The sequence below is a fragment of the Lutra lutra genome, chromosome 17, assembly GCF_902655055.1.
Source record: "Lutra lutra chromosome 17, mLutLut1.2, whole genome shotgun sequence".
Taxonomy (NCBI): Eukaryota; Metazoa; Chordata; class Mammalia; order Carnivora; family Mustelidae; genus Lutra; species Lutra lutra.
The window spans coordinates 49,039,782-49,061,118 of NC_062294.1; the positions used below are offsets into that span (position 1 = coordinate 49,039,782).

At 46.5% G+C, this 21,337-nt stretch overlaps 1 protein-coding gene across 1 annotated transcript; it reads right to left on the reverse strand.

Moving 5' to 3' along the window:
* Positions 1-1,738: 1,738 nt before the first annotated feature.
* On the reverse strand, positions 1,739-20,700 carry LOC125088557 (zinc finger protein 235-like). The gene is made up of 4 exons (XM_047709763.1): positions 20,648-20,700; positions 11,193-11,250; positions 4,488-4,733; positions 1,739-1,895 (listed from the first exon to the last, which is right to left on the reverse strand). Exons 1-4 carry the CDS (start codon positions 20,698-20,700, stop codon positions 1,848-1,850), a joined length of 405 nt encoding a protein of 134 aa, XP_047565719.1. The 3' UTR covers positions 1,739-1,847.
* Positions 20,701-21,337: the final 637 nt, after the last annotated feature.

Genomic DNA, 21,337 nt, shown 5'->3' on the forward strand with positions numbered 1-21,337 from the left:
TATCACTACTCTGCCACTGCAGCATACGACAGTTGCTGGGAGTTCTGTAGAAGCTTTTGAGATCCACAGTAGTTCCCTGGAATGCTCTTAAGAACCCCTTGCTTCAGAGCTGCAGGACGACATCATGGGTGGCAGTGTACTTGTCCTTTGTTGCCCCAGCCCTCCCAATGACTGAGTAAGCCTCTATCACCAGAAATACACAGACTTGCTTGCTTTCCTCACTGGCCCCTTTGAATATTACATTGAGAGCGTTTCTGTCCTCTCATGCAGTCTTTGATGAGTAAGAAGGTCTGAGCTATGACTAAAGCCATTGTCGTGCCCACGACATGTATATTGGACCTCACTGGCATGGGCTCGCTGGTGAGCAAGAAGATAAGAGTTACGACTGAAGCCCTTACCGCATTCTTTACACCTATAGGGCCTCTCTCCTGTGTGAACTCTGAGATGCACATGAAGGTCTGAATTCCGACTGAAGCCCTTACCACACTCATCACATTTATATGGTTTCTCTCTGGTGTGGTCTCTTTGATGTAAGTGAAAATATGAGCTGTAACTGAAGCCTTTACCGCACACTTCACATCTGTAAGGCTTTTCCCCCGTGTGAACCCTCTCATGAGTGTGAAGAACTGAACTATATGCAAAAGCCTTTCCGCACACGTTGCATTTATAGGGTTTCTCCCCCGTGTGGACTCTCTGGTGAATGTGAAGGTGTGTGCTTTGGCTGAAGCCCTTTCCACACTCGCCACACCTGAAAGGCTTCTCCCCTGTGTGCAGCCTCCGGTGGACTTGAAGAACAGAGTTTGAACTGAAGCATTTGCCACACTCACTGCATTTGTAGGGCTTTTCTCCAGTGTGGACTCTCTGGTGGACAAGAAGATTGGAGCTCTGGTCAAAGCCCTTCCCACACTCTTCACATTTATAGGGCTTTTCACCTGTGTGTACTCCATGATGGATGCAAAGAAGTGACCTAAACCCGAACCCCTTCCCACACACGTCACATCTGTAGGGCATCTCCCCCGTGTGGACCCGGTGATGGTTGTGAAGAGAGGAGTAGCGCCTAAAGACCTTGCCGCATTCGAGACATTTATAGGGTTTGTCTCCCGAGGGGCCCTTTTGATATCTGGGAAGGGCTGGGTTCTGCTTGCTGCCCTCTGCCCACTCTTGACATTCATAAGCTTTGTCATCTGAACGAGTTTTAGAATGAACAGTAAGATCTGAGTTCTGACTAAAGTCCTTTCCACACTGGTCACATCTACAAGACTTTTCTCCTATGTGAGTGCTGGGATGAACAGGAGAGTCTGCACCATCTACGAAGCCCACACCATGGTTATGACATTTGATAGGTCGTGGTACCACAGGGCCCATGTTATATTGTTTGGCTGTTGATTTCATAGCCAAGGGATTCCCACAGTCAGTGGATCTACAAGGTTCCTCCTCTTTACATTCTTGGGAATCATCATGATCACATGATGTCTGACTGACGTCGTCGTCACACTGAGCACATCCATACAGTCTCTCTTCCACATGAATTCCCTCATATTGTCCTTGAGAATTCTGGGTCTCAGTCATCATGTTGGCTTCCTGCCAAGATTCTGGGGTAGAAGCCTGTATCATGCCTTTCCCTGCTGCGCCATCTTGATTTTCTAAATTAATGGCATTTATTACATAGTTGTCATGTTCAGAAACCTGAAGAGACTCTCCCGCCCACTCTTCACAGAGGGAAACATCTTCTAAAGATTGGGGACAATCTTCTTGAAGATTCATGACATACTCCTGACTCACAGTTAATTCACTGATCCTTTGTTTCCAAATCTGCCAGCAGTAGAGCACTCCTTGAGAGAGATAACTCAATGCTTTTCCCTGAAGAGGTGAAGTGTTGTTTTTAATCCTGTATCCTATGAGGAGAAAGAGAATTTGACTAAGAGAACGAGGAAGTCATCCCTCCAGAGGCTTTGAGAAATGAAGTAGGATGGGGGTGGCCCCTGTTGATATAGGAAACCATCAGAATCATGGTACTTCTAATTCATGAGCTGCCCATTAAAATCAGATATTGCAGAGTAATCAAAAGAAATCTTGGGAACAATTTATAAAGAAAGAAATTCACCTCCCTCCTATAAACGCAGCTGATAAAACATCTTTAATCATTTTTCTACAAAAGGAATGGGGAAGGGGTGCCTGGATGGCTCAGTTGGTTAAGCAACTGACTCCTGACTTCAGCTCAGGTCATGATTTCAGGGTCATGAGATTGAGGCCCATATTCTCCTTCTCCTTCTCCTTCTCCTTCTCCCTCTGCCCCTCCTCCCACTTGCACACATTCTCTCTCAAAGCAAAAAAAAAAAAAAAAGGTATGGGGAAGACTCTCGTGATTCAAGGTATGTGCGTGTGTATATATGAGACAACAATGGGAGTGCTGGACATGATGACAGACACAAAGGATCACAAAGACCTTCCAAGATACCATATAAAGTTGCAGAAATAAACAACAAGTCTTGTCTCACTTTACTGTCACATGAGGTGGGATTATCATGTATGTTTCTGCACAACCTGCCCAACTGTATGTGGTCAGCCTAAAACAGCAATGGGGACTGCTTAGGGATAATATTGTGAAATATGGTCCTGGGGTTGGTGGGGGAGGCATATGTACACCTCTGAGGCAGGCTTAAAGAGACATCCTTTTCTCTGAGCTTCTCTGGATTCCACGAAGAGATGAAGTCCACCAAGATCCTATAATCCACCCAGTAATTTTTTCCTTTTTTTAATAAGTAATCCTTTTTATAAGTAATCTCTACTCCCAATGTGGGGCTTGAGCTCCCGACCTCAAGATCAAGAGTCACAGGCTCTAAGATCCTGCAAATCCATTTCCTTAACATCTCCTCTTTAGATAACTGCAGAATCTCAAACAACCACAATTAGGAGAATGGAAAATGTGGACCTGTCAAGAAGCAAGATTGTGCCAAAGGGCCATAAAACATATGGAGATGAGTAGAGGAGGGTGGTCCCTGGCACCCTAAAATGGGCTTCAGAATGGCAGGAACACTATGGTCAGGAGCATCTGGACACGGCTTCTCGTTCAAGGAGTTTCTGAGTCATTTGATTGAAAGTGACGTTAGTGTGTAAGGTGGTGTCAGAGAAAGGGGAAGTTGGAGTTCCCCACAAGAGGCCTAAAGGAGCAGTTCTCCAGTACTTTCGACAGTATCCATAGTAAGGAAAGCATCCGCACCGCAGCCCGGTATGCGCAAATAGACACTGACTTTTAACAAAGCAGTTTTACCAGCTGGTACTTACCTTCCTAGATGCAACATACTCTGATAAATTTTTTTTGTGTTCTGGTCCATTAATCTATCTTACTTTTTAAAAACTGCTGATCATGGGGCACCTGGGTGGCTCCGTGGGTTAAGCCTCTGCCTTTGGCTCAGGTCATGATCTCAGGGTCCTGAGATGGAGCCCCACATCAGGCTCTCTGCTCAGTGGGGAGCCTGCTTCCCCCACCCCGCCTGTCTCTCTGCCTAAATACTGCCTATCTCTCTCTCTCTCTCTCTCTGTGTCAAATAAATAAATAAAATCTTTTAAAAAAAAACACCCTGCTGATCATGATACAGTAACTTGATTTCAGACTCACTGACAGTGTTGAATCCTGCAGACTAGCCATATGTCCATAACCTATAGACATCGTGGTACTTAGTTTCACATGGTTATTAAAGGGTCTAGGGGCACCTGGGTGGCTCTGATGGTTAAGTGTCTGACTCTTGATTTAGGTTTGGGTCATATCTCAGGGTTGTGAGATCGATCTCTGCCTTGGGCTCCACACTGAGCCACAAAATCGGCTTAAGTTTCCGTCTCTCTCTGCTCCTTCTCCCACCTCTGCTCCCACGTGTACACATACATGCTTTCTCTCTTTCTAAAAACAAAACAAAACAGAACACAGGGTCTGCAGCCAAGTTAGAAGCATTCGCAGCCTACTTCTCACAAGCTGTGTGACCATGGGCAAGTTATTTAACTTCTCTGTGCATCAGCTGTTTCCTTTGTAAAAGAAGGAATAGCAACCATGTCATAAACTAAACCAAGGTAATAGATAGAGCAGGTACATGAACCTCTGTGACATTAAAATTAGATATTTATCAACAAGAAAGCAAAGCAGCTGACACTTGTATCACACTCACTACATACCAGATCCTGGTTTAGTTCCTTTAACACTAGTTTGCCCAAAACACTGGGTTTTCTGCAGAAGCAACCAAGGGACCAAGGCCCTTGGTAGTGTGTAAACTTTATGAACCTCGCTTTGTGAAACACGGAGCAGATGACAGCCTAAAATGAGAGTAGGCCAGGCTGGTCTCACCAACTGTACCACCAACCCCATGGGCCTCGGGGTGCAAGCCTGAGGGTTCCCTCACCAACCTCTCACAGGAGGCCATTCGCTCACATTCATCTGCTAAAACTCACTAACTTCGGGGGTCTCCTTGGCATGTGCGTCTTTCCGGTATTCTCACCAGTGGCCAAAGTTTCTCGTTGTGCTCCAGCTGGAACATTCTATCTGGTTTGCAGCTGATTATTTGAGGAAATAGGGCCTGTGGTTTGCGGCTTAGGTACAGAGGCTTGTTGTCCTCACCCACTGAGACAACGTTCCTGAAGTTCTCCAGCATCACGTCCTGGTACAGGTTTATCTGGGCCCGGTCCAGTAGTGCCAGCTCCTCCTCCGTGAAGACCACAGCCACGTCCCTGAAGGTCACAGTTTCCTAAAACATCAAGCACACGCCACATGGACCATCTGCAGATGAGCACTGGCGGACGGGCACAGCCGGAAGCTTTGCGGGTCCTTAGGTGGCTGTCCTTCTGCTCCAAACTCTCCAGTTCAAACCGCACTTTGCAATGCGGGAGCCAGGACTCTGCAAACACACGGAATCTGAGCACTGGCTCTGCTTGAGGCTCTGCCACTAGGCGGCGCAAGAGGGAGCCTGCAAAGTTTGGGGAGAAAGAAGGGACTTGTTCCTGGCAGGTTTGCCTCCTGTTCTGGTATCCTCTCTGTAATGCTATGCTCTGCTGGTGGCAGCAGTCCCTTTCCCTAGTGATACCAGAAGTCTGGGTCCCTGGTCCCTAGGCTTCTTTGCTGAGCTCTGAGACGCCAGCCAGCACCTCCTCTTCACATATCGGCTCCACACGGCCCATCCTCTAAACTTCCAAGTTCCCATGATTCAATCTCTCCCTCTGGTTCCCTCAGCCAGGCTCGCAGTTACTTCCCAAAGCTGGTGCTTCCAAGATATTGTAGAGTTCTCTCTATCCCCTCAGTTACCCACTGAGTTACCCCTAGGTAGGACTAGATAGGACTAGGTAGGACTCCATACCTTGTCAACAATTCTATTAAGTTCTTCCTGCTCAAATAGCCAGTGTCCTTTTTGTGTCCTGAATGGACCCTTACTAGTGCAGAAGAAATGAGAAATACAGAAGAAATCCAAAGTTTTGGGTAGGCCAAGTTTTTCTTCTTTTTTTTTTTTTTTTAAAGATTTATTTATTTTTTATTTATTTGACAGAGATAGAGAGATCACAAGTAGGCAGAGAGGCAGGCAGAGAGAGAGGAGGAAGCAGGCTTCCTGCCAAGCAGAGAGCCGGATGTGGGGCTCAATCCCAGGACCCTGAGATCATGACCTGAGCCGAAGGCAGCAGTTTAACCCACTGAGCCACCCAGGCGCCCCCAAATTTTTCTTCTTTTCTCCTCCTTGCCTGTGTCCCTGTTAAGCATCTGGAGTTGCACAAAGAATGTTCCAGTAAACATCCAGGAACATCTGTCTTTGAGTGCTTATAAAAGCATTTCTATAAAATAAACTCCTAGGGGCACCTGGGTGGCTCAGTGGGTTAAAGCCTCTGCCTTCAGCTCAGGTTATGATCTCAGGATCCTGGGATCGGGCCCCACATCGGGCTCTCTGCTCAGTGGGGAGCCTGCTTCCCCCCCTCTCCCTCTGCCTGCCTCTCTGCCTGCTTGTGATCTCTGTCTCTGTTTGTCAAATAAATAACAAATAAATAAAATCTTTAAAATAAACTCCTAGACCAGAGACTACTGAGTTTCTTGGGTTATGGGTATTTTACACTTTGACTGATATTGTCCAAACCATCCTCCAAAAAGTTCGTGCTGATACACTGACCTAGTAGTGTCTGGGTGTCCATTCCCTATCATACATCAAGACTTGATATTTTATTTTCTCTGTCACGGCAGATTAATCTACTTCCATTGGACTAAGCAGACAAAGCAACTAGAAGCATGGGCTGCCAGATTTTTTTTTTTTTAAGTAAAAAGGAAATTATTGGGACACTCGGGACCATTTGAGCATCAACTGAGTATTAAAAAACAGTAGAATCAATAGCGGAATTACTGGCTCATATGGTAGTTCTATTTTTAATTTTCTGAGGCACCTCCATACTGCCCTTCCATAGCGGCTACACCAATTTTCATTCCCAACAACAGTGCACAAAGCTTCTTTTTATTCCACATGCTGGCCAACACTTGTTATTTCTTGTGTTTTTATTTTAGTCATTCTGACAGGTGTAAGGTGATATTTCATTGTGTGTGTGTGTTTTTAAAGATTTTATTTATTTACTTGAGAGAGAGAGAGAGAACAAGAGACAGCACAAGTAGGGGAAGAGGTAGAAGGGCAGAGGGAGAAGCAGACTCCCCACTGAGCGGAGAGCCCGATGTGGGACTCGATCCCAGGACCCTGGGATCATGACCCGAGTTGAAGGCAGAGGCTTAAACAACTGAGCCACCCAGGCGCCCCCTCATTGTGGTTCTGATTTGCTTTTCCCTGATGATGAGTGATGTTGAGCATCTTTTTCATGTGTCTGTTGGCCGTCTGCATGTCTTCGTTGTAAAAATGTCTATTTGTGTACTCTGCTCCTTTTTAAAATTGGATTATTTGGCATTTTTTGGTGTTGAGTTGTGTAAGTTCTTTATATATTTTGGATATTAACCCCTTATCAGAGACAGCATTTATAACTATCTTCTCCCATCCAGTAAACTATCTTTGTTTTGTTTCTGGCTTCCTTCTCTGTGCAAAAACTTTTTATTTTGGAGTCGCCCCAAGAGTTTAATTTTGCTTTTTGTTTTTCTTCCCAGAGGAGACATATCCAGAAAAATGTTTCTACTGCTAATGTCAAAGAAATAACTGCCTACATTTTCTTCTAGGAATTTAATGGATTTCAGGTCTCACATTTAGGTCTTTAATCCATTTTGAGTTTGTTTTTATGCCTGGTATTTACCCAAAGGAAATGAAAGCACTAATTCAGAAAGATATATGCAGCCATATGATCACTGTAACATTATTTACAATATCCAAGATGTGGAAGCAACGCAAGTGCCCATTGATATAGATGAATGGATAAAGAAGATGTGGTATATATATACAATGGAATATTACTCAGCCATAAAAAGGAATGAAATCTGGCCATCTGGAGGGACCTAGATGATATAATGTTAACTGAAATAAGTCACTCAGAGAAAGACAAATACCATATTGTTTTCACTCACATGTGGAATTTAAGAAAAAAAATAATTAAAGGAAAACAAAGAGACAAACAACAAACCAAACTCTTAAATACAGAGAACAAACTGGTGGTGGTTGCCAGAGGGGAGGTGGGTGGGGATGTGGGGAAAACAGGGGATTAAGAGCACACTTATCATGAGAAGCACCGAAAAATGAAAAACGCATGGAATTGTTGAATCATTACATTGTACCCCTGAAACTCTAACACTGTATGTTAATTTTACTTGAATAAAAAACGAAATGTTTTGAGTGTGATGTCAGTAATGTGGAAATGTAGGAAAACACCCTTATTCTTAGTAGATACATACGGAAGTATTTAGGGATGGATAATATGATTATAATTTATTCTCAACTGGGTCAGCAACTGCCCAGTTACATGGTCACAGATATACCCTCTCCATAGACTCCGCAGCTCGAAAATGCTTCCAACCACAGTTGTGAGAAGTTACGACGTATTTCACAAAGAATTTATTCCTAAACCTGACAATTGGGGCACCTGGGCGGCTCAGTTGTTAAGTGTCTGCTTTCAGCTCAGGTCATGGTCTCGGGGTCCTGGGATCGAGCCCCGCATTGGGCTCCCTGCTCAGCGGGAAGCCTGCTTCTCCCTCTCCCACTCCCCCTTATTTTGTTCCCTCTCTTGCTGTGTCTCTCACTGTCAAATAAATAGATTAAAATCTTAAAAAAAAAAAACACACACACCTGGGGGCACCTGGGTGGCTCAGTGGGTTAAGCCTCTGCCTTCAGCCCAGGTCATGATCTCAGGGTCCTGGGATCGAGCCCCGCATCGGGCTCTCTGCTAAGCAGGGAGCCTGCTTCCTCCTCTCTCTCTCTGCCTGCTGCTCTGCCTACTTGTGATCTCTCTCCCTCTGTCAAATAAATAAATTAAAAAAAAAAAACACCTGACAATTATTGAAAACAAAAACCAGGGGGGGCATTATGGACTTCATGCTTGTGTCCCCCCCAAATTCATATGTCGACATTTTACCCCTCAAGGTGATAGTATTAAAAGGTGGGGCTTTTAGGAGGTAATCAGGTCATGAGAGTGGAACCTCATGAACAGGATTAGGGCCCTCAGAAAAGGCTTTCCAGAGAGCTCACACCTTCTGCCATGTGAGGACAAAGCAAGAAGATGACCACCTATGAATCCGAAGTAGGCTGTCACCAAACACCACATCTGCCACATTGTTCTTGGACTTCCTAGTCTCCGGAGCTGTGAAAGTAAGTTTCTGTTGTTCCTAACCCCCCTGGTATATCTTAGCAGCACTGCTTTCCTCGGTGGGAGGTGACAAAATGGAGTTGGAGTGAGTGGGCCAGGAAGTACAGATACCCAAACAGCCGATGTGGGACAGACACTAGGGAGAAGGGGTTAGGAATGCAGGCTTGCCCAGCCTAACCCCCTACTCCCTTCTTGGCTTCAACTGTCTGAAAAAAAATGAAATACCCATTTTCCACCACCGTTTGCCATTGGGCGGGTCCCTCGCTGGGGTCCCATGCAGAGACTGTCATACAATGCAGGTACAAGGACAGTCCCAAAATACTCATAGACCAAATGTATAAACCAATACAGATATAATCAAAGATTTTAAAATAGTTTTCTTAGCATGCAGCACCATCTATGAAGTCCTCTTGTAAAATCTGGAACCTAAATTTGCTCAAGCACTTAGTGCTCCCACTATAGGAAACGTTGTAGCTAGAGGAACCCACTGAATGACACCAAAAAGAGGCATTTTTGAGATAATCAGGGAGAACTGATTATTGCGGAGGTATTAGATGATACCCAAGAACTACTGATAATCTCAGCCATTTCTTTTGTATTTTCGGTAGAAATAGACAGTGGTAAATTAGACTGCTATTCAGCAAAATCCCCTCACGCTCCCCACTTTCACAAGGATCAGTGCGTACTTCCTTGCCCCCGACTTTGGATTTGGCCCTGTGACTTGTTCCCATTCTGAGCCCAGGCCTTCAGAGGTCCGGCAGGTTCCACTTGCTTCCTTGGCCCTCTCCCGCACCCATCACGTCCATGCTAACCAGTACAAAGATGCTACCATAAACAGAGCACTACCAAAGAAATACCTCCAGTGATATTTGGGGACCCAGTGGCAACACTTGGAGAAACTGTTATCAGAGCCTGGAAAATATGGTAGCCCCTGGATGATACAGTGGGAAACATTTGGTAAAACAGTCATTGGCAGTAACGTAAGATGGAAAATGCACTTAATGGGACTCAGTGTGGACCTGGGCAAGATGGAAGTGAGTGGGAGCTCAGAACAAAGCCGATACAAAATGAAATAACATGTTATCCAGGGTATTCTTTTAAAATGCTTTGGGACATCCAACTCTTGGTTTCAGCTCAGGTTGTGATCTCAGGGTCATGAGATCAAGCCCTGGATCGAACTCCATGCTCAGTGTGAAGTCTGCTTAAGCCTCTCTCTCCCTATCTCTCAAATAAATAAATAAACCCTAAAATAAAATAAAATGCTTTGGGAAAGAAAAAAGGAAAATGGAAAAGGTAGATTAAGCAGATGTGGCAAGATGTTGAAACTTGCACTATGGGTACTACACACAGAGATTCACAGTACTATTTTCTCTTTTTGAGTAATTTCATAATTAAAATATTTTTCATGATTTAAAAAAATCCTTGTTCTACTCTCTGATGGTCTTTTGAGGCATCAACTTGGCTAGACTATAGTCCTATTGTGGAAGCAAACATTAATCTAGGTGTTGCTGTGAAGATATTTTATAGATGTGATTAAAGCCCATAATCAGATGACTTGGAGGGAAACTATTTTAAATAATCTGGGTGAGCCTGGTATAATCAGTTGAAGGGCTTCAAGCCCAGAACTGAGGCTTCCCTAAGAGAAGAAATTCTACCTGTAGACAGTAGCATCAGTCTATGTCTAAGAGTTCCAGTCTGCCCCAGGATTTCTGATTTGCCTAGCCCCCACAGTCACAGAAAATAAACTTCTTACAAATCTTAATATATATCTCGTACTATTTCCATTTCACTGGTTGAACCCTGATGGATACATCCACACTCAGATCTTGCTACTGATGTGGACTGGACCAAGTGCCACTCCAAGTGTGGTCATGTACATACCAACCCCAACCATGCACTCAGAGGCTGTGACAATACTGCATTGCTACAAGGCTTTCTGAATGCAGGGCACCTAGATGGCTCAGTTGGTTAAGTGACCAACTCTTGGTTTTGGCTCAGGTCATGATCTCAGGGTGGTGGGATCCAGCCCTGCTGGATCCATGCTCCGTGGAGAGTCTGCTTCTCCCTCTCCCTCTCTTTTGCTCCTCCCCCTGCCCCCCCCACTCTCTCTCTCAATCTCTCTAATAAATAAATAAATAAATCTTTTTGCAAAAGAGTTTCTGAACTCTTACTCTCGATTGCTTTATTGATCTCTCAGTGATAAGCAGCTCATGGACTGGCACTTGTGTGTGAACTTCACCTGGACATCTGGACATCTGAGAGCCTGTTTCATTATATCTGCAAAGGGAGTGACATCACCAGTCTCCCACAGCGGTTATGAGCAAGGCAAAGTGCCTAACATGGAGCCGTCCCTCAGAAATGGGCGACCTCCCTTCAGAGAATCGAGGTGTCCAGCTCCTCAGAAGTGACACTGGCCTTTAAGAGAGAGAAAGGAAACCTCAACTTACCTGGAATTTAATCATACTGTCTTCCTCTTGGAAGGAGCAGGATCCTGAGAAAGCAGAGCTGCAAAGAAAGAATCCATGAGAGCACGGGTTTGACAAACTGTTGAGTGAATCCTGGTTTCTCCTTGTCTGTACAATTTTCTCACACATTCTTCTCTCCCGAGATCACTTTACCTCTCTCATACCCAAGAGACTCCCTCCCATCTCCTCAAGCCTTGTTCCCCTGCCCCCACTCCACCCGGATTCTTGTAGAACTCCTATCTCTCTCCCCAAGCCTTTGGGTCCACACTTTTTCTTGTTCGTAGACCTGTGAATGTGCTGGCGTCACCCATATCCTAATTACTCTGGAAAAAAGGCTCCAGAATTCCTGACTTGGACAGGGATCTCAGAATGACAGCAGACCTCCCTCTGTGTCCACTTTCTCGTAGGAGACTTGCTCTGAAAAACTTTCAGTTAGCTCAGATCTTAACTCTTGTCTTCCAGAATGATCTCCCTCCAGCCCCCATTCCATCCTCTGGGGCCCCGTCACTTTTGCAAATACTTGACGATATACCTACGCCATGAAAGGCATGCTCTCTGCTCTGGGAAAGTTCACAGGCTCCTGAACTAAGAACTCAATCCTAAATGCAGGTGACTCCTTGTCCACTCAAGTCTCTTCTCCATCCTGCCTGTTAACGGGGAATCCCCTTGCCCTCCTGCTTCTAGTTGAGTTCAGCCAATAGGGAAAGTTGGCCAGAGATTTGGGAACGGGACAGACCTGAAATCAGAGGATTTATTCCCCCAGGTCTTCCCCTGGGGGCTGCTTTGGACCAGCTCTGTTTCATGTCCCTTGACCAAAGGTCAAAGAGCCTGTCTGTGGCCCTTGTCTCAAATCTTTCCCCAGGTCTGGTAACTGTTTCCTCCTTTAGTCTTTCCATCCTAGGGACAGGAAGTTACCCTTCTGTGAGACCAGATCTGGCACATTACAATATCCTTTCTTGATGACCACACCCTGTCTGCACTTTTGGAAACTGTCCCTTTATTTTAAACTCTTCTCAAGTCACCATTTTGACTGCAGTGTTTATCTCCTGTCTGATAAACTCTATAACCATGGTGGCCTCTGGCCTTTCAGGAGAAACTTAGTGTATGAAATTTCTGCTTTAGGCACTGTGGGAACCTCAAAGATTAAAAGATAAAAACCAAAAACCAGGTCTCTGTCCTCTCAAGTAATGCTTTCTTCAAACTACCTGTGGTGAAGGACCGGTTTCATATTCTTTTCACGGTTATTTTCAATCTGTCACCAACTAATATTTTGGTAAAACACCATTTAAAAGAAATTTCTAGAAAAAGGAAATACTGAGGCATACAAATTACAGGCCTGTTTAAAAATTATTCATCAATTATCACATGATTACTGAAACTGCTATACTGATTTTTAAATGTTTCCACTCAATTTCTGAGATTATCCAGTCAGAGAGCACTAACATTTAGTTCTTCAATGGGCACCTGTCTGCTGGTCACCCCCTGAGTTACAAGTTCTGGCAGCTTACAGGGTAACAGAATCAGGTTAATAGAATATGAAATGACTCTTGGCAAACCTCCACTCTCCCCCACCCCTTCCCTGCCTTTAGTAGAAAGCTTTAATCACCCTTATTCTGGGCTCCAACAAAGACTTGCTAAACCTCTCAGTACAGGGCCAATCACATAATTTTATATGAGTTAAAACCTATCAAATAACATTTCTCCCTAACTTGTCCAAAACAAAACAAAACAAGCCTATAAATCCTGATGACATAACCAAGCCTTCATCCTTTATCTGCTGTACCTGGTAAAGGTCTTGCCATTTGTCAAGCATTCAGTGTTCCTTGAGACTAACAAACACAAAAACAGAAACAGCCCTGACATACTAGATGCACGTACAAAGACACAGCACATCGGGCTCTCTGCTTCCAGAACCGGTTCTCTCCTAAGAGCCAACAATGCGTCAGCTTGACTTATGTGCACACACGCACCCACACACATGTGGGAGGGAGTTTGGTTTCCCAGATGTCTGGTTTCAAGCCCTCCCTGCCTTTATGAAGTCGGGGCCCGGGCAGGAACCAGATGGCACATTCAAATTTGAGGCGGGCAGTTAATAAACAGACTACTTACAGGGGTGTAGGCTGGGTGTAAGGAAGGCATGGGGGAGAAGGCACCATGCTGAGGAGTGACAGGCAGGTGCCATTACTACATCTGGGCCTGAAGTGGGTAATAGGAGGGAGATTCCTGGACCTGGAACAGAGTGTGCAAAAGGTCCCTGATGGGAACTGTAACTTTTTGTTGAGAAGGGCAGGGAGCCTACAGAGAGAAATGGGGAGACCAGATATTTCAATTCACTCTCCTCCCTCTCTCTCTCTCTCTCAAACTCTCCTGTTGGGACTTCCCACTGGCCAAGGATAACCAGGCCAGAGGGCAGTGGCAGGCTCTCGGCGTGGATGGCAGGGTGGAAAGGTGAAGTCGATCTGGAGGTGGGTAACTGAGAGAAAGTGGCACATGATGCCCCAAGACCCCTGTTTCCCCTCCACCTGCCCAGGAGCACACAGCTCTCTCCCACAAATGCTCCTCTCGCTCACTCAACCCAGCCATCACTGGGATGGGAGTTGCTGCGGCAGGACAGAGATCAGATGCTCACAGCGACCTCTTGAGGGGAAGGAGACCCAACAGAAAAGCAGAAGTTGAATTTGGAACTGCGACTGCCAGGAAACACAATCGGAAATACAAGCCTCAAGTTCTCCCCAAAGTCCTGCTTCCAGATTCCTGGCTCTTTTTCTCAGAATTTCTAGAGCATTCAGGATCGAGGAGAGAGACTAACCTGAACTTTTCTGGATATACCTAGCAATCAAGTGTAATTGTCTGGGGAACAGGATAAAGGCCATTTCTTCCATGTGTGTGAGAGACTAAATGTCATGTAATGATGACAAAGTCATATATCTGATCTGTGAGTATCTGAGCTGAAGGACTCTAGGAGATCTAACTTTAGCCCTAAGGGCCAGAGGCTGGACTGCAGGCAGGGCTGTCTCTAGCCCCTGCCAATGCGCCTTTAGACTGATTAGAAAAATGCATCCCTTCTTCAAGATGTTTTTCTCCCATTTGTTGGAAATTATTATAATATACTGCTTCTGTCAGAACAGAGAAAGCACTTTTGCTGCCCCTTGCTGAAAAACTGTGTATGAGTCTTCTATGTGAATGGCACAGCCTCACTGTGGTCTCCTTGTGCAGAACCCAACCTGCACAAATGGGCACGGCAGTCGTTCCCTCAGAAAGCCTGTCCAGAAACCTGAGACCAGGGGCTCCTGGGGGGCTCAGTCAGTTGAGCATCTGACTCGTGGTTTCAGCTCAGATTGTGATCTCATGGGTCATGGGATTGAACCCCACGCCAGACCCCTCATTGAGTGCACAGTCTGCTTGAAGATTCACTCCTTCTGCTCCCCCTTTCAAATAAAGAAATCTTGGGGCACCTGGGTGGCTCAGCGGGTTAAGCCTCTGCCTTCGGCTCAGGTCATGATCTCAGGGTCCTGGGATCGAGCCCCACATCAGGCCCTCTGCTCAGTGGGGAGCCTGATTCCTCTCTTCTCTCTCTCTGCCTGCCTCTCTGCCTACTTGTGATCTCTCTCTCTCTCTGTCAAATAAATAAATAAAATCTTAAAAAAAAAAAACCAAATAAGGAAATCCTAAAAATCTAAGGGGCATCTGGGTGGTGTGGTCAGTTAGGTATCCAACTCTTGGTTCAGCTCAGACCATGATCTCAGGGTCCTGGGATCAAGCCCCACATGGGCTCCACACTCAGTGGGGAACCTACTCTCCCTCTCCCTCTGCCCCCCTGACTCCCGCATGCTCTCTCAAATAAATAAATCTTCAAAAAACAAAGAAACAAACTCAAAGACTACCGAGACATGGCTGCGTGAATGTGACAAAGCCTATCACTGGCCACTCCAAGTGACCACAAAGATTAGGACAATGAGAGGGCTTTTCTAGTGATCTTCCCGAGTCCCCCGCCCATGGGGGTCATTCTTCTTTCATCAGAAAACAGGATCCTGTACTCACATCCACTATAACTTTTCATATTGTACGGCCCTTTTTCTGGTTACTTTTTGCTTTCTCTCTTGTAATGTGTGCTCCTGATGAATGGAAATTACACTGTTCACGTACATGTGGCAAGTTTAGCATGTAACAGGTGCCAAATAAACCAATGAATGGACAAGTCTGGGCCTTTTCCAGACTTAATTCTCAGACTGAAAAGATCAGCTCATGATATCAAAAGTGCAAGGAAAACTGCCCATACGTGACCCACGCATTCACTGCTGACTCTGGGAAAAGGCAGCGGACCCTGGCTGTTAAAAAAAAAAAAAAAAAGCGGGGGGGGGGGCGCCTGGGTGGCTCCATCAGTTAAGCATCTGCCTTTGGCTCAGGTCATAATCCTGAGGTCCTGTGATCGAGCTCCTTGTCAGGCTCCCTGCTCAGTGGGGGAATCTGCTTCTCCCTCTGCCCCTCTCCCCGTCCTGTGTGCTTTCTCTCTGTCTCTTACTCTCTATCTCAAGTAAATCAAATCTTAAAAAAAAAAAACCAGACTCTGAAGCCACACTGCTGGGTTGGCTATATGCCCTTGGGCAAACTATCTCCTGGTACCTCAGTTCCTTCCCGTGTAAAGACAGGATGTTGAGAGAACCTATTTCTCAGTGTCATGTGGGAACTTGGTAAGTCATCACATGGGAAGTGCTCGAGGCAGTGCGTGGCATACAATGACCAGTCGATACGTGTCCGCCCTCATGTACTGGACTGCCCGCTAAGTGCTCCAGGTGTCAAAGTAAAATCCAGTCCCATCTCAAGGTAGGCAAACTAGGGGGGAGAGAGGTGAGCAAATAAATTCACAGGAACGCGAGAAGATCTGCAACACACATTCCACAAGACCGAACAAAGACCCAGGGAACAGGAACCCAGCGCACCCCGGGAGGGGCCCAGGCTGTCAGGGAAGGTTTTGGAGAGATGATAATTGAGCTGTAGCTGAGGCCTGAGGAAACAGCAGGCACTGGCCAAACTGACAGGGAAGGAAAAGGCTAATGAGCAACGGTGGCCTTGCGGGTGAAAAAAAAACATGAGTGCGGAATGCTGGGGTCCCATCAAAGGCCAGGACGCAGACTCGCAGGGCCAGGTGGCTGAGATAATGCTGGGAACATCACCAGGGGCCAAACCCTGGAGAATCTCAAAGAGCCTGAACACTGTGTAGCTATTATTATCCTGCAAGTCTGGATTTGGGAGTCACTTCCTCAGGAAGCCCTCCTTGATAACCCCCACTATATTAGGTACTGTCTGCATCCTTCAAAGCTGCTTTAACAGATTACCACAGACTGGGTGGTTTACAAACAACAGAAATTTCTTTCTTTTTTTTTTTTTAAGATTTTATTTATTTATTTGACACAGAGAGAGAGAGATCACAAGTAGGCAGAGAGGCAGGCAGAGAGAAAGAGGGAAGCAGACTCCCTGCTGAGCAGAGAGCCCGATGTGGGGCTCAATTCCAGGACCCTGGGGTCATGATCTGAGCTGAAGGCAAAGGCTTTAAGCCACTGAGCCACCCAGGCGCCCCCAGAAATTTATTTCCCACAGTCCTGGAGGCTGGGAGCTCACGATAAGGGTGCCAGCACCTTGTAGGGAGGGCTGTCTTCTGGATCACAGACTTCCTGCTTCATCCCCACAGGGCTGAACGAGTAGGGAGCTTTCTAGAGCTTCCTTTATAAGGGCATTGATCTCGTTCATGAGGGATCTGCCCTCATGCCATAATCACCTTCCAAAGCCCTACCTCTTAATACCACCCCACTGGGCCTTAGCATTTCAACATATGAATTTCAGGGGATACAAACACTCAGACCGTGGCAGGTAGCTACCGTGGCTGGCATTTCTCCTCTCAAAGCACTACACTGTGGCTGCATAATTCTCTTCCACCTTTGCTATAAACTCAGGGAGAACAAGGATGGCATTTCCTCATTCAACATATATTTATTAAGTGCCTACTCTCTGCCAGGCAGTGATCTGGACACTGAAGATAGAGCAGTGATAAGGACTATGGAGACAAAAAAGGGGGGGTGGCAGGGGGATCGGGAGTGAAATGGAGTGTTCAGAAGACTCACCGGGGTGATCTGTAGGAAAAGACCTAACGAAGCAAGGGAGTGAACAAGACAAGCATCGGTACAAAGAGCATTCTAGACGGAGGGAACAGCAAGCACCAGGACCTGGAGGTGGCAGCATACATGGCATGTGGCTGATGTGGAGTGAGCGAGGGAAGGAGCACTGGGAGATGAAATAAAAGGAAATGTGGGCCACATGGCATGCGGTCTTCTAGGCCATTTCAAGGACTTTGGCTGTTACTCTCATTGGATGGCAACAACGAGAGGAACGCGAACAGGAGAGTGACATGATCTCACTTTAGGTATCAACAGGATTCCTCTGGCTGCTGTTAAGGAGGGACTAGCAGTGGCAAGAGGGGGAGTAGGAAGACCAGGTAGGAGGTTTTCCCGATAACGCCGGCAAGGGATGATGGGCCCTTGGGTCAGGGAAGCAGAGGTGGAGGTAGTGAGAAGTTGCTGGGGTCTGAATTTCTATTGAAGATACAGTCGATGGGATCTGCTGATCACTTGCATCTGGGGCGGAAAGCGGGGAGTAGAGGCTTTGACCTCAAGGACTGGAAGGATGGAGTTGCCATTTACAGAAATGGGGATGGTGGGGGCCGGTTCTATGGAGGATCAGGACTCAGTTTTGGAAATATTAGGTTTGAGGTGCAGAGCTAGAAGATAAAATTATCTCGTTCACAGGAGACAAAAGACATAAAACACCTATGAATCAATTTCCTTAGGAAAAAAAACCCTCCGAATTTTATTAAAACACCTGAAGCATGGTCACGGAGCTCACAGTGACTCCCAGGGCCCAGGGGTCTAGTCTGAGGGGGAATTCACAACATCTGGCCCCCACATACTATATGCAACTAAAAGTAAATCCAACCTTTCTATGCTTCTTCAGGACACTCCCTAGCTAGCTAACTGGAAAACTGTTTGGAAAATATTTCATCATAAAAATTTCACACCCAGGGTGCCTGGGTGGCTCAGTGGGTTAAGCCTCTGCCTTCGGCTCAGGTCATCATCTCAGGGTTCTGGGATCGAGCCCCGCATCGGGCTCTCTGCTCAGCTGGGAGCCTGTTTCCTCCTCTCTCTCTGCCTGCCTCTCTGCCTACTTGTGATCTCTGTCAAATAAATAAATAAAATCTTTAAAAAAATTTTCACACCCATGCAGAGGTAGACAGGAGAGTCTAATGAGCCCTCCAGGTATCAATCATGCAGCTTAATCAATTTTCACCACATGGTCTCTCTTGATTTAACTATATGTCTAGCCCTCCCCACGTCCTCGTGAATTATTTGGAAGTCTATCCCTGACACCACATTCATCACATTGTTTAAAGCAGAAATACTGCATCATGTCGCTCTAAAAGGTATGAAATAGTTTTAAAGGTGCTAATATTACACCTAAAATAATTAACCTCAATTCTCCAATTTTATCAAATGTAGAGTCAGTACTCAAATTTCTAATTTGTTGACAGCAATCGAACAATCCGCCGTTCGCTCTTTGTCTTCCACGCCTCAAAGTTTGCATTCCCTGCCCCACAACATGTAAGGTGAGGATGGGGTTAATATGTTGGGGTCGTTCTCTTTAAACTGTATTCGGATTTCTAACTAGAGAGAGGAGAAAAGTCAAGATGTACGGAGAAAGAGTTAGAGGTCCCCCGAGAAAGATGAGACATAGCTTCTTGACATTAAGAAAAATCATTTTAGGGACGTCTGGGTGGCTCAGTTGGTTGGACGACTGCCTTCGGCTCAGGTCATGATCCCGGAGTCCCGGGATCGAGTCCCACATCGGGCTCCCAGCTCCATGGGGAGTCTGCTTCTCCCTCTGACCTTCTCCTCGCTCATGCTCTCTCACTGTCTCTCTCTCAAATAAATAAATAAAATCTTTAAAAAAAAATCATTTTAGTCATTCTGGGTCCCAGCCATCTTGAGATCGAAGCCTGACTGGCACTATGTGCCCAAAGCACCTTCCTCGAAGAACTTCCTGGGATATGTTGAAATTGCAGAATAGAGTTATTAATTAAACAGTTAATAATTTTAAGGGAACAAAAGAATGGAAGAATAAACAGCCACTATCAGGACAGGAGATAGCCTGATCCTATCAGGGACAATCAATCAACTGTAATAATTTGCAGGGCTCATTCAAACGTGAAGAGTGACCAGAAGCACGTTCTTGAGTTCTCTTTTTAGGATCTAAACCCCTTTGAGCACCCCGATAACAGACCAACTGGAGCCAGGGAATTGATGATGCTGATCCTTGCCGGCCCTCAGGACTTCCATCAGATCTGAACTCTACCACCTAAGATAACTTGTGCCCCCCAGTTCCAGGCTGAATTTCCCATTGCACAAGCCCCTCCAAGAATATGTATGCACCATTATCTTAAAACTTCCCGATGGATGCCTGGCTGGCTCAGAATGTTAAAGCCTCTGCCTTTGGCTCAGGTCATGATCTCAGGGTCCTGGGACCGAGCCCCGCATCAGGCTCTCTGCTTGGCAGGGAGCCTGCTTCCCTCTCTCTCTCTGCCTGCCTCTGCCTCTCTGCTTACTTGTGATCTCTGTCTGTCAAATAAATAAAAAAAATCTTAAAACTTCCCCAGTTTTGTTATTCCAGGAGACACTGCTTTGGGAAATATCCCATCCCCCACCCCCTGCAATGTGTTCTCCTTTATTCGTTGCAAGTAAAATCCTTCCTTTTCCTATTTTTTTTTTTTTCTTGGTTGTGTCTTTTGGCTTAACACCCACCAAGAAGTGAACCCAGTCTGGGGGAACAAAGATGCCACCCCACCCCGGAGTCGGAACTGCCACATCCCAAAAAACAGCGTTCAGAATCCAAGACTCCAAGAACCTCGGGCTGCTGAGCCCGAATCGCCCCCCAAGCCAAGGCCAGGAATGTACCGCCCAAGTGGTTCCCCATACTCGGAGATAAACTGCTTGAGCGGATCCCTCTCCGCAGTCAGGGACACTTGGCCCAAACCATTATCCTCCTGAGCCAACGCCCTCCTGTTCCCGCCCCGGGCCAGAGATGCGCATTCCAAGACTGACACCAACCCCAATGCGGGGATGCACAGCCCCTATCCCGAAACCTGCACCGGTGCTAGCGCAGTCAGACCCCCAAACCGAGCTCAAGCTCATCCCACCTCTTCCCACCTCTTCCCAGGGAATGCCGGGCGAGCCCCTCAACACTCCGCCCCGCCGAGGGGGCTCTTTCATTGGCCACCAGTCCCTGCTTCCAACTCCTCCCACCCGCCGACACTGCCGGGTCACAGCTACACACCCCACCATCCCCATCACCCCCGACTCCTCCGAAGGGGGCGCGGTCGGGACCTGACTCACCTCAGCGCCGCAAACAATGTCGCCCACAGCGAGCGCCTCTGCCCAAAGCGCATGCGCAGGAAGCCTGTGGACTACAACCCCCAGAAGTCCCTGCGCCGCAGTGGCGCCGCGCCGGGAAGCTGCCTGGGGGATCCGTGGTCCTGTTGGGGGCCACCTGCACGCTTGCCATTTATTTAAAACAACAATAATAACAATCGCAATGGAGATAAAACAACAGTGAAATGTCAACGACAATTAAGGCAAATCGCCGTCCACCCGTGATACAAAGGAGGGGAAAGCTTCAAAAATCCCACCACCTGGGGCGCCTGGGTGGCTTAGTAGGTTAAAGCCTCTGCCTTCTGCTCAGGTCATGATCCCAGGGTCCTAGAATTGAGCCCCGCATCGGGCTCTCTGCTCCGCGGGGAGCCTGCTTCCTCCTCTCTCTCTCTCTCTGCCTGCCTCTCTGCCTACTTGTGATCTCTGTCTGTCAAATTAAAAAAAAAAATTAAAAAACCCCACCACCTGGAAATCAGCACCTGTTCCCAATTTAGTGAAAACCCTTATAGGATCTTATTCTGCAGAAGTATACCCTTTAATTTTATAAACGCGCGATTTTTCCATTAAAACTCATTTAAATACCCTTTTTCACGGTTTGTTTCTATTGAAAGCGACTCTGGAAAATCTTCCACATTTGAGAGCTGACAGTCCGCT